This window comes from Coregonus clupeaformis, unplaced genomic scaffold (assembly GCF_020615455.1).
Source record: "Coregonus clupeaformis isolate EN_2021a unplaced genomic scaffold, ASM2061545v1 scaf0201, whole genome shotgun sequence".
Taxonomy (NCBI): Eukaryota; Metazoa; Chordata; class Actinopteri; order Salmoniformes; family Salmonidae; genus Coregonus; species Coregonus clupeaformis.
Genome location: NW_025533656.1, coordinates 235478 through 247714, shown reverse-complemented (window position 1 = coordinate 247714; position 12237 = coordinate 235478). Strand labels below are relative to the sequence as shown.

Genomic DNA, 12237 nt, shown 5'->3' with positions numbered 1-12237 from the left:
GTCAGTCAGGTTTCATTTGAGCTATCGTTCCTTATAAGTTGTTATAACGCAATACGAGCACCTGCAGTGTCTTTTACCTTGATCTTAGGAGACCTAGGCTCTGGAAAGGGTACGAGTGGAGGAGAGGGAGAGGAAGGGAGAGGAGGAGATGAGGGGGGAGGGGAGGACGGGAGCGCCTGTTGTGCGTCAGGGATGGGGGAGGTCGGAGGAGAGGGATTGGGAGGAGGAGGGGAGACCAGCGGTGGGATGGGTTGATGTGAGGCCAAAAGGGAGGAAGAGGGAGGGGTGGGAGAGGTGGGGGGAGGAGTAGAGGATGGGTGGGAGGTAGGGACGGGTGAGGTGGTGGGAGGCGAAGAGGTGAGAAGGGGAGAGGAGGGTGAAGGAGAGAAGAGGTGAGAGGTAGAGATGAGGAAAGTGGGGGGAGGAGGAGAGGAGTGAGAGGTAGGGATGGGAGAGGTGGGGGGAGGAGAGGAGGGTGGCACAATCTGTTGCGAGGAGGAGAGGGGGATTGGGAGAGGGGGAGGAAGATGGGACAGTGTAGAAGAGGAAGAAGAGATAGCCAGGGATTCAGCTGGTGGTGAGGCAGAGTACAAAGCGGGGGATGGTGAGGAGGGAGGAGAGACGGGGGGAGAGAGGAGGGTGATGGGTTTTAACTGTGCCGGGGTGCACAAAGTGCTGTGACAGCGGGAAGGATAGACATCAGCCTGGAAAGGGAAGGAAAATGTGACACCAACTTTTTCTCAGTCACATAATATCATCACACCCAGCGTCAAACCTCGAGCTGAATCAACACTCCAAAAGTTAGGTTCATTATCGAAGCATTATTCTGCATAATCAAGTATAATGAGCCAGAAAAGGCAAGACATGAAACTACACTATAGTATACATCAGGGGTTAGGGACAATTCCATTTCAATTCATGACTGAAAAGCCTCCATATATCCAAATGTATCCAAGCCCTGGTTAATCCTGTATTTTCCATTATAATAAGTAAATCTTAATTTATTATAAAACTGTGTAAAACTGCTTGGAATTGGCTCAGGTTAGGTGTTAGTTGAAGCATACACACATGCTTGCTGAGTCTGAAACCTGGTCCATACATCATGCGCTACCTCTGTGTTCAGCCCCTCTCTGTGGACAGTTATAGTACCACAGTCTACATCCATTCTCCTTTCTTCTTCTGCCTTCTCCTCCTCCTCTTCTTCCCCACCTATAGCTTCCTCCTCTTCCTCAATGTACAATGTCATCGGCCTCTGAGACCCTGCCGTCCGCCTATTCACCCTTTTTGATTGGCTGTCCTGCATGATTGACAGGGGCTGCGTAGTCACAGGCCTATGAAACTCCGCCTCTAGCCTAACCCTGCTCTGTGATTCGTTGGTCAGTGCCACGTGCGGGGGTTCCACGGCCGGCCTGAGAACCTCCGCCCCGTCTTCGTCACACATGGGCTGATCCAGGATCATAGACAACAACTGATCATAGGGATCTTCCACTTGCTGCTGAAGAGAAGGGGGTTCCGTTTCTAGTTCTAGGGATACTGGCTGAGCACTTGGCCTGTAGCACGGCAACAAATCTGCGGGGGTGTCTGCCGGCTCGGGTTCAGTGCAGAAGAACCCCCCTCTGCCTGCTAGGGACAGTGGTTCGTTCTGTTCACTGTCTCTTAGGCCCCTCTCTTTGAGGTATCCCAGGAAGGAGTCGGGCACGGGGGAGGCAGAGGGAGAGGAACAGTCAGGAGGAGGGGACGGAGAGAAAGGAGGGGCTGAGGGGGGGGAGTCTAAGTCAAACAGCCACTGCTTGACAGCCGGGTGGGAGGCGGCGAGACGACTGGATGCGTTTCGTGGTGGAGGGGTGAGCCCTCGTTTGGGTGGTGCGGGAGGGGTGGCCCTCCGATCTTCCAGGAAAGGGAGGAGGCTTGGGGGGAAGGGGGGTGGCGTGGTTGGTACAGGGGTGTCGGAGGAGGGGGGGCCGAGGGTGAGGGAGAGCCACTCGCTGGTGACGGCCTGCAGACGGAGGGTCTTCACGGGAGGAGGAGGGGTGTGGGGGGAGGGGGGCGTGGAGCGAGGGGGATGGTGGTGATGGAGGGAAGGGGGGGTGGGAGTGCTGTCGAATGGCTCCGGAGGGAGAGAGAGAGAGAGAGAGAGAGAGAAGGGGGAGAAAAGCGGAGACTTACACACCAGGAATGGAGAGGTGTGATGGACTGAGGGAAAGATGCACACAAACTCATCCACACTGCTAGTCCCGCTTCCCTGCCATCCAAACCCAACAATACCCTCTCTTTCTCATTCTCTAGCACACACACATATTTCACAAGGCTCAAATGTTCTACATGCGTCTGGGTCCTGTTGTGTGAAGCCTCTCCATTAAAGGAATAGTACAGAGATGTAACATATTTAGGTTTTTGTTTCTTTACCCTGAAAGCAGTCTATGGACAAGGAGGTACTGTAATCCACACTCAACATCCCTGTTAGCGTTGTAATGCTATCACTCTGGGTGGACATGACTTCCTCTTTAAGCCATAGCCACTTGAGATAGCATGGTAAATATTTAGGTTTCTTAAAGGAGAGGAAGTAGGACCCCTAACTATTCCTTTGTGGTCCTCTGTAGCTCAGCTGGTAGAGCACGGCGCTTGTAACGCCAGGGTAGTGGGTTCGATCCCCGGGACCACCCATACACAAAAAAAAATGTATGCACGCATGACTGTAAGTCGCTTTGGATAAAAGCGTCTGCTAAATGGCATATTATATTATTATTTACAGCGCTTAGGAAAAAACAACAGAATTCAAATCTGCCAAGACAGACTGTCACTATTGGTTTACTCCAGTTTGGGCCCTCCCCGGAGGCGTGTCCCAACACTTGTAAGAGCCAATAGTGGCTGAATAGTGTTTTGAAGTGTATAACATGGCTGTGGGGTGAAACTTCCCCTAGTTACAGATCTAGGATCAGCTCCCCCTCCCCCAATCCTAACCTTAAACATTAGTGGGAGAAATGCAAAACTGACCCAAGATCAGTGTCTAAGGGCAACTTCACCCTGCACTGGATAACATGTGGCTGGAGTAACTTTAAAAATCAGAGGACGGGCTCATTGTAATGGCTAGAACAGAACCCTATTAAAACACCCGTTCCAGCCATTACTATGAGCCGTCCTCCCTTTCACCAGCCTCCACTGGTGACTACATACTGTAACAAGTGACCTGCTCATTGGGTGCTGCACTATGGCTGCCCTCTGCTTCAGCCTCTGCAGCCTAACGTGTGTATGTGTGTGTACTGTATACCGGAGCAGAAGACACATTTCCAGTCGTATATGGACTAATCAAAGATTCTTCTTCTTCTGTCCCTACCTTGGTGGGCGTGGAGCCCTGTGTCCTGTTGCCGGGGTAGCCGTGGGGGTCTGGGTGGTGGGAGGGGGCGGGGCTCTTGGAGGGCGAGCGTTTGACGATGTCTATGTAGGCCACGGGGAAGATGCCCTGCTTGGTGGTGTCTGGGATCTTCCCCTCATACCAGTTCTGGTCCACCTGTCTCAGCAAGACTACCCGCTCACCCTGCAGAATATACACACACATGTAAACACACACGACAGGCACACACACGCACACACACACATACACACGTGCATATCAACACACACGCACACACGAAAATGAAGACACGTCAGTGAACAGACATGCGCATTGAATCATGCACAATCACACTAACACGCACGCACAACCTCGTGCACAAACACACACTCACGCTCCTTACCTTGCGGAGGGACAGCTCCACGTTAGTGTCAGCGTTGAAGTTGTAACGGGCCACCCCCTCCCCGATCTCTCTGACGTGTGCTGGTGGAGGAGGCCTAATCGGCTGCTGCTTCTCTGGCAATGGCATCTTCTGTGTGTGTGTGTGTGTGTGTGTTGTGTGTGTGGACAGATCGGGGGAAGGCATATGTCAGAGAAGTAATCAATTAAACTGCACACAAAGCTGGGTGATGACAACACACACACACACACACACACACACACACACACACACACAGGTGGGCGGCAGGTAGCCTAGCTGTTAAGAGCGTTGGGCCAGTAACGGAAAGGTCGCTGGTTCTAATCCCCCGAGCCGGCAAGGTGGAAAAATCTGCCGTTCTGCCCTTGAGGAAGGCAGTTAACCCCCAACAACAACTGCTCTCCGGTGCTGATTCAGTTGGTTTAAATGCCGAAGACATTTCAGTTGAATGCATTCAGTTGTACAACTGACTAGATATCCCCCTATCCCTTTCACCCCATACACTCTCAATGTCCTCTACCTCTATGTAGGAGATGGGGAAGATGCCCAGTCGCCCGCGGTGCTCTCCCTCGTACCAGTTGCTGTCGATCTGTCTGATGATGTTGACCGCGTCGCCCTTCTTGAACGTTAGCTCTCTGCAACAATAGTCACACAATGCTTAACCCCCAACACCTGTCTCTATGGGTCGGTTTCCCAGATTAAGCATAGTCCTGAACTAAAAGTCATGCTCAATGGAGAATCTCTATTGAAAATTGATTTTCAGTCAAGGACTGTATCTGGAAAACCGGCTACCAATGACATGTATTGATTATACGTGGCCCATGCAGGAATCAAACCCAAAACCCTGGTGTTGGCAGCACTGTGTTCTAAGGGTATACACATTGAGTCATTGGAATCATCAATGTGACATTGTTAACCAGCCAGGCACTAGTCTCGGGCCCAGACTCTAGTCATGTCAAGCCGGAACATTGGAACATTGTGGGAGGCAACCTGGATGTCTAGAGACTAGCCAAGCACCATTTTAGTATGAAGAGCAACGGCAGAAGCAATCGTCCATGCATGCCTTTCAAGGCATTCATTACCCACTGCACCATACAAGTGTCTATAGTATGTGAACAAAGCAATTTTTTATGGTACGTAGTAAAATAATATAAGGAGGAAGAGTCCTAGAAAACCAATTTATATTTGACCAAAAAAAAGGAGCAAATCACAGTTTTCACTTGTAGACACTGGAATGGGCTAGAGATAACGAATGAGGTTATTGCCCATAACTGAGATGAAAGGTTGCAAATCGGAACTTTGGCCCCCTCAAAGAAAAGCGGACTCTGTATCAAGCGTCGTGCATGCCCAGCCTACATGCTTCCAAACCAGTGCAGCGCACGCCAAGGTCCCTGTATCTCCCCCTCCATTTCACTGCATTCAGTCACTCTACTCACTTAGCAGTCTGTGCCTTAAAGTCATATATAGCTCTGGCAGGCTGCTTCTGATGGAGGAGAGAGAAGAGAATGAGTTGGGTCATCTGCTTATGGGAGACCTATGAAGATGGAGATGAGAGAGAGAGAGAGAGAGAGAGAGAGAGAGGTAGAGAGAGAGGTAGAGAGAGGTAAAGAGAGAGAGAGAGAGAGAGCGGGAGGTATATATAGAGAGGGAGGTATATAGAGAGAGGGGAGAGAGAGAGAGAGAGAGAGAGAGCGAGAGAGAGGTAGAGAGATAGGTAGAGGTAGAGAGAGAGAGGTAGAGAGAGATAGAGAGAGGTAGAGAGATAGGTAGAGAGAGAGAGAGAGAGAGAGAGAGAGAGAGAGAGAGAGAGAGAGGGAGGTATATATAAAGAGGGAGGTATATATAGAGAGGGAGGTATATAGAGAGAGGGGAGAGAGCAGTCATGTGTTACCAGATATGATACAATTATGTTCAAATGTAAATCGTATCATTGTAGAGAAGAAAACCATCAGTACTTCTGCCCCCTTTGGGCCAGTAGTGTAATAGCCTGCTAGAAATAAAGGAAAATATAATACATCTAAATATGAGGAGTACCAGTGTTTCCCCTCGCATTGAATAGACGGGGTGTCTAGCTCTTTGGACCACACCTAAAAGAATGTGGCTTCAATTCATTTCAATTGAAAATGTTGCAGATTTAATGTGCCCCGCCTGGGAAATAAAACATCTATGGGAAACACTGGGATGTACTGGTTTAGCTAGTCTCGCGATGCTATACTTCCAAGTCTCATTCATCACTCGGCTATCGGGGCCTCAAAGTTAGTCTGGAAAATCAAAGTTCTGGTTTGGCTACCTCTCTGTCTGGGGTGGCTCGTCTGGTCTGCCCCCCTCCCCCGTCGCTGGTGGTGGCGCTGTACCCCCTGGAGGCCTCCTGCTCTGTGAGGGCAAACAGCACAGGGGTCAAGGGTTATCATAAGGGTCAACAAAACAGTGTTACCATGGCGTTGGGACGACACATGCACAGTGACACCAGGAGGCATGTTCAGAAGGGCGAAGCCGTTACAGCATGCTCAGATAGAAATGTATTGTGCAGAAACTGACATGATTGTCTTTTATGTAGAATATCACGTTGGCTCTATTCGTTACATTTCCCATGGGAGGATTCAGAAGGGTGAAATGTTCAGAACGTTGCAGGTGGAAGTGCAACATCATAGAGCTGACACAATTGTCCATTCTCCATGATTAAAAGAGGAATGTCTGTTCTATTCAATATATTCTGTGTCTTAGCGTTCTGTAGCGTTGCGCCTCCCTGAGTAAACCATGTTGGTTCACGCAATGGATGATGATGTCATTCAGGGTAGTGATGTCATCCAGGAAATGAGTGTCGGGCAGGAAATTACAAAATTAAATAATAATTAATTAATTAAAATGCATTTTATTTCCATTTCGGGGAAAACACATGGCTTGGATAGTGTAGCAGAGTATGATTAAAAGGAAAAGCATGCATCACAAAACGAGAAGAGAAAATTTGAACAGAAGAGAACAGAAGGACAAGTCATTTATACCAGAAACTCACTATCAATACTTTTGGAACTCACTGTACATCCCCAAATATATGAACCCAATTGATAAACCTTCCATATCGGGATGTCTCATGGTCTGACAAACACCGCTTTAGCTCCGCCATCTTCCATGGGTGCGTCAATAGACTCTTAAGGATGAACCTCATAGTCATTGTATCATTTAAAATCCAAAGTGTTGGAGTACAGAGCCAAAACAACAACAACTGTGTTACTGTCCCAATACTTTGAGCTCACTGTACATTCCAAAAATATATTAATCCAACTGATAAACCATCCATAACAAAATCATAAATACAAGTGGTTCAACATGAAAGAAAGAGGTACAGAACAAAAGGGGAGTGAAACAATACAGCAAAAACAGAAATACACCAACAACAACACAACCAAACCTAGTCATGGATGGGCCGATACAGCTCAAAATAATAGGGAACCAAATACAGTCAACAACACAGTCATTTAACCATATAAGGGAATGAAGAGGAAGCATGCGGTCCCTGGGTGTCTTGAGGATGAGCCAATAGGAACAGGGCTTCTTTAACCTCAGCTCTGTTCATTGGCCCATTGCTGGAGCAAAGTGACTGGTAGGAGGGGAGGTGGTCACAGGCAGGCAGTACTGGGGAGAGTCGAGGAGGGAGATGATGGACTGAGGGCTGGGGTGTGTTTGTGTGTGTGTGTGTGTGTGTGTATATATAGTACAAGTATGTGTACTGTATGTGTATAGTAGGTGTGTGTGTGTGTGTGTGCTCCACCTGCGTTACCATTGCTCGGCTCCTCTCCATAGTCGTTGTTATTGGAGGCGTCGGTATGACGACCGTAACAGGCACTTAGCGGCGACTGTAGCCGCGGAGACTGTAGCCGCGACGACGAGCCGTACCCCGTTGGACTCCCGTCGGGGTACGAGGAGCTCGAGGAGGGACCCCCCTTGCGGCTCCCCCTCTGTCCCCGCAACGACGAGCTCCTCTCGGGCACATCCGGGAGGATCTCAGCCAGTAGCCTCCGGAGGATGCTATCGTCCGGTAGCCTAGCGCCGCTCCGGCCTTGCTCCGTTCGGATGTGCTCGTAGATATCCCTCAAGGCAGCATCCAAAGCTTCATAGACGGCTTCTTTAGACTTGGGCCTGGTACTTCGACCTCCACTACTCCTTCTCGAAGTAGGTGGAGAATCATCCTTTTTCCTTCGGAAAGGCACGGGGCTGACGAGGAAGGCCAGCTTGGACATCCCCTGCTGGGTTTGGGCTGCTTGGGACGAGGGGGGTAGGGCATGGTGGTCCCCTCCGCTCCCTCCCCTTCCCCCGTGTCTGGTTTGCTGTGTCTGGGGGGATTTCTGCCGGAGCTCCTGGCGGGCCCGCTCCCGCTCGTGTCGCAGCATGGTTGTGAAGCGGGTGTTGGAGGCCGGGCAGTGTCCTTTACACGAGCTGATGAGGTGACGGTGCTGGTAGCCCTGGCCCTGACCGAGAGACTGATGACTGGGGTTGTGGTGGCTGTGGCGGTGGCGAAGGTGGTGGTGGGAGGAGGGGCCGTAGAAGCTCTCCACTGACGAGGTTAGCGAGCAGTGGTCGAATTCGCTCTCGCTGCAGAAGGAGGATCCTTCGACTTGGACAAAGTCACTGAGGTCCGAGGCAGCCGCATCCTGCTCCGAGTCAGAGTACTCGCCCCCCGGGACAGTGGCGCGTCGAGAAACGAGGGGGGCGGGGAAATCACGGTGGTGGGGGTCCAGGGCGAGGCGGGGCTGACCCTCGGGCGGGCTCCTCGCCCCCTGTTGAGTGTGATGGTGGTCCAAAGCATGATGGGACGTCCCGTTCCCATTCCCGTTGTTAATGTCCTCTTCTAGAAGAGACTCGATGGAGAAACGGCGTATGGGGTACCCGGGTGTCTCCCTGCCCCCACCGCCTCCTCCCCCGCCACTACTGGCGCGGGACGATGACCCGCCGGGCGTGGTTGCACCGGACGGGACCTCGCTATCGCCCAAGTCAGGCATGGACTTGGACTTCTGGATGAGTTGCTCGTACGTGGAGATGTGTGTTGGCACAGTATCGCGAGGGACCTCCAGGCCCCACGATGGCCCCCAGGGGGAGAGTTTTCGGGGGAAGAGGTGCGGCTGCCGCTCCAGCTCCAGGATGCGGGCGCGGACCGAGCGGATGACGTCAGAGGGCAGCAGCTGGGCACGGTCAATGTGGTGCATCTTGCGGTAGAGCTTCAGGAAGCCTGGCGTGTCGTGGGCCCGTCGCCGGTGCGGGCGAGGCAGGGAGCGGGTAGAGGATGAGGCGGTTTGCCCAGATGGGTTGTCGAATACCAGTGACCCGGCACTCTCTGAACGGGTAGCCTTGTGCCCGCCGGTGCCACCCGGGTGCCCGTCATTGAGCAGGTTGTCGCAGCTACGCGACTTCAGCTTTGCGGGCGAGGACGGCGCGTCTTCGGCACTGCTCCATGTCTCGGCGTCCTGCCGCCGCGTCTGCCAGCCGTTCTTGAAGCAGATGGTGCGTTTGAGGGGCGAGGAGGCGACCCCCGGGTTGGCATCGTCGTCGTAGCGACGGTGGGCGAGGTTGGAGGGCATGGGGGAGAGAGGGGAGCGGAGGTACGGGCCCGGGGAAGAGCTCAAACCGGGGGAGCAGGTCATGTCGCACGCGTCCCCACCTTTCAGACGATCCCATAAACCAGAGCAGCGTGGTAGAGAGAAAAAGAGGAGAAGATTTTATCCACGAAGAAAGAGAGAGGAATACAGAGGTAATGAAATAGGGAGGGAGAAATTGAGGCTATAACAGAGCACTCGAACATCGCCTTCATCATGCAAAGGTGGAGAGAGGGCGAGAACGAGAGAGAGGCTAAAACGGAGCACTTGAACATCAGTTCCATTGTGCCAAACACAGAGGACAATGGTGGAGACAGAGAGAGAATTTACACATCTCACATCCTTTTCACGATATACTGTACACTGAGTGTACAAAACATTAAAGAACACCTACTCTTTCCATGACATAGACTGACCAGGTGAAAGCTATGATCCCTTACTGATGTCACTTGTTAAATCCACTTCAGTCAGTGTAGATGAAGGGGAGGAGACAGGTTCAAGAAGGATTTTAAGCCTTGAGACAATTGAGACATGGATTATGTATGTGTGCATTTCAGAGGGTGAATGGGCAAGACAAAACATTTAAGTGCCTTTGAACGGGGTATGGTAGTAGGTACCAGGCACACCGGTTTGTGTCAAGAACTGCAACGCTGCTGGGTTTTTCACGTTCAACAGTTTCCCGTGTGTATCAAGAATGGTCCACCACCCAAAAGACATCCAGCCAACTTGACACAACTGTGGGAAGCATTGGCGTCAACATGGGCCAGCATCCCTGTGGAACGCTTTCGACCCCTTGTAGAGTCTATGCCCCGACAAATTGAGGCTGTTCTGAGTACAAAGGGGGGTGCAACTTAATATTAGAAAGGGGTTCTTAATGTTTTGTACACTTAGTGTACATGCAACAGAAACAGAGATGTAGAACTGACAAAGGCAGATAACGGATAGATTACAAAACAGGTACTGCTAATCTTTTCTGTTGTCCCCACACTAGGAGAGAGAAAACCTGTGAACATAATGAACGGAATTAAACGACACTACACAACAGACCTTGTTACACAACAACATTGTTTCCCAATCCATTCCTGTGGGGGATCCAGATGGGGGTGCACATTTTTGCTCCAGCCCAGTGCTAACACACCCGATTCGACTAATCAACGGCATGGTCATATGTTGATTTATCGATTTGTTTGAGACGTGTTAGCGCTAGTCTGGAATCCTAGCAGTTTGAGAAACACGGAGTTAGAACATTCCCATTAGCTCGTGGAACATTGTTGTTTGTTTACAGTGTCAACACAAGGCTATAGAGACTGGGTTGGATGCTCCTTGACCTGGAAGAGGCCCTCAGCATAGCGTGAGAAGATGAGATTTGTAACTCAGTGGGCTTGTGTACTGTATAATTGCTGTCGGGCATAGAGTGAGTGAGCACAGAGAATGTGTGTGTGTGTGTGTGTGTGTGTGTGTGTCGTACGTGCGTGTGTTAATGAATGCTTGTACATCTGCAAGGGATAGGTTGTTAAGATTGAGTGTGTGTGTGTGTTTTTGGGTGTGTGCATTTGAGAACGCTTGTACATCGGAAGACAGGGAGGTTGATTGTATTGAGTGTGTGTGTGTATGAGTGCGCGTCTGTATCCTTTATGGGTTTCTCATTCATGGCCGGTGCAGGCTCTATAGGGATCCAGTGTGTGTGTGTGTGTGTGTGTTGTGTATGCCTATGTATGTGTGAGTGTGTGTGTACATACGTCTCTGTTTGCATTGTGTGTGTGTGTTGTGTACCTTTGCCTCTCGAAGGGGAGGAGTGGATGTCAGGTTTCCTCAGTGTGCTGCCTCTGTAGGGGTCCAGTGTTTGTGAATGTATATACATTATGTATGTACCAGTATGTATGTATGTGTGTGTATATCTGTGTGAGTACCTTTGGCTCTGGATGGGGAGGAGGGGGAGGAGCGTGTGGCTGGTTTTCTCAGTGTGCTGCTGCCTCTGTAAGGGTCCAGTGGTTTTGGGGAGACCTGGTTCTTGCCCTGGTCACCCGACGGCTCTGACTTCCTCCTCTTCCTGTAGTCACTGGCAGCACTGGAACACAACGTGATATAACAAACCGTTTTAAAGCCACATTCCACAGTCTGTCACCTGTTCACTCATTTCTATTTCTAAATCAGTCATTACTTCAAGGGAGGAAGTACGTTTTCAAATCATTCGAACAGGGACTGTGTTTAAGCCCAACGACAGCCCCACCACTTTGTTTGGAAAAGAACACGATCCATCGTTGGGAAATGTATGCCAACTACTCTCACACTTCAATTCATATTTCAATTCAAGGAAATATGACAGATTGTTCCTTTGACCCAGTTCGTATAATATCCTGGGTTATAGTTACCTTTGGTATAAAAAGCATTCATTGCCTTTTTCAACAAAGAGACACTATTAAGGAACAAAAGAAACCAGTAAAATAGACCTTTAAAGAACAAAGCTAATTTGTTGAACATTACTAATTCATAAATACGTTATCATCACCATCAATTAAATGGAATTCACATTAGGATGATGTAGCATGACTGCTATTGTTCCTTAAAATGCCCTAGACCTGCGCCAGAGTCCCGACTCCGGACTACACATGCCCCCTGGCGACGAGCGATTCGAGCCCAGGCTCGGCCGACAGTCTGTGCCTTTCCTCATTGTAACCCTCTCCCAATCAAGTTATTAACTGCACTGTCAAAAAATAAAAAAAGGGCTCCTTGAAAAAAAAAGCCTTAAGATTAAGATCAACATCAAGACTTCTAGTGTGGTTTAACCAGGCTACTAGACATTCAACTATACTGAATGCAACCCCAGTCAAAGTCTTCCATGAATGATATGGGTTTATTCATAACATCCTCTTTTCAACCATCCCATTCACTTAGAGCAA

General features: G+C 50.1%; 1 protein-coding gene across 3 annotated transcripts in view; it reads right to left on the bottom strand.

Moving 5' to 3' along the window:
• The window catches only part of sorbs2a (sorbin and SH3 domain containing 2a), a 92869-nt gene that overhangs the window by 6346 nt on the left and 74286 nt on the right, over nt 1–12237 (bottom strand). For 2 of the 3 annotated variants that reach the window (XM_045214133.1, XM_045214134.1), the window contains 7 exons: nt 11248–11405; nt 7519–9402; nt 6040–6122; nt 5186–5283; nt 4270–4384; nt 3735–3863; nt 3335–3535 (listed from right to left, as the gene is read on the bottom strand). In XM_045214133.1, the coding sequence (XP_045070068.1) occupies nt 3335–3535; nt 3735–3863; nt 4270–4384; nt 5186–5283; nt 6040–6122; nt 7519–9402; nt 11248–11405 (2668 nt within the window). The remainder of the gene's footprint in view (nt 1–3334; nt 3536–3734; nt 3864–4269; nt 4385–5185; nt 5284–6039; nt 6123–7518; nt 9403–11247; nt 11406–12237) is intronic. The other variant, XM_041872159.2, reaches the window with a different exon arrangement.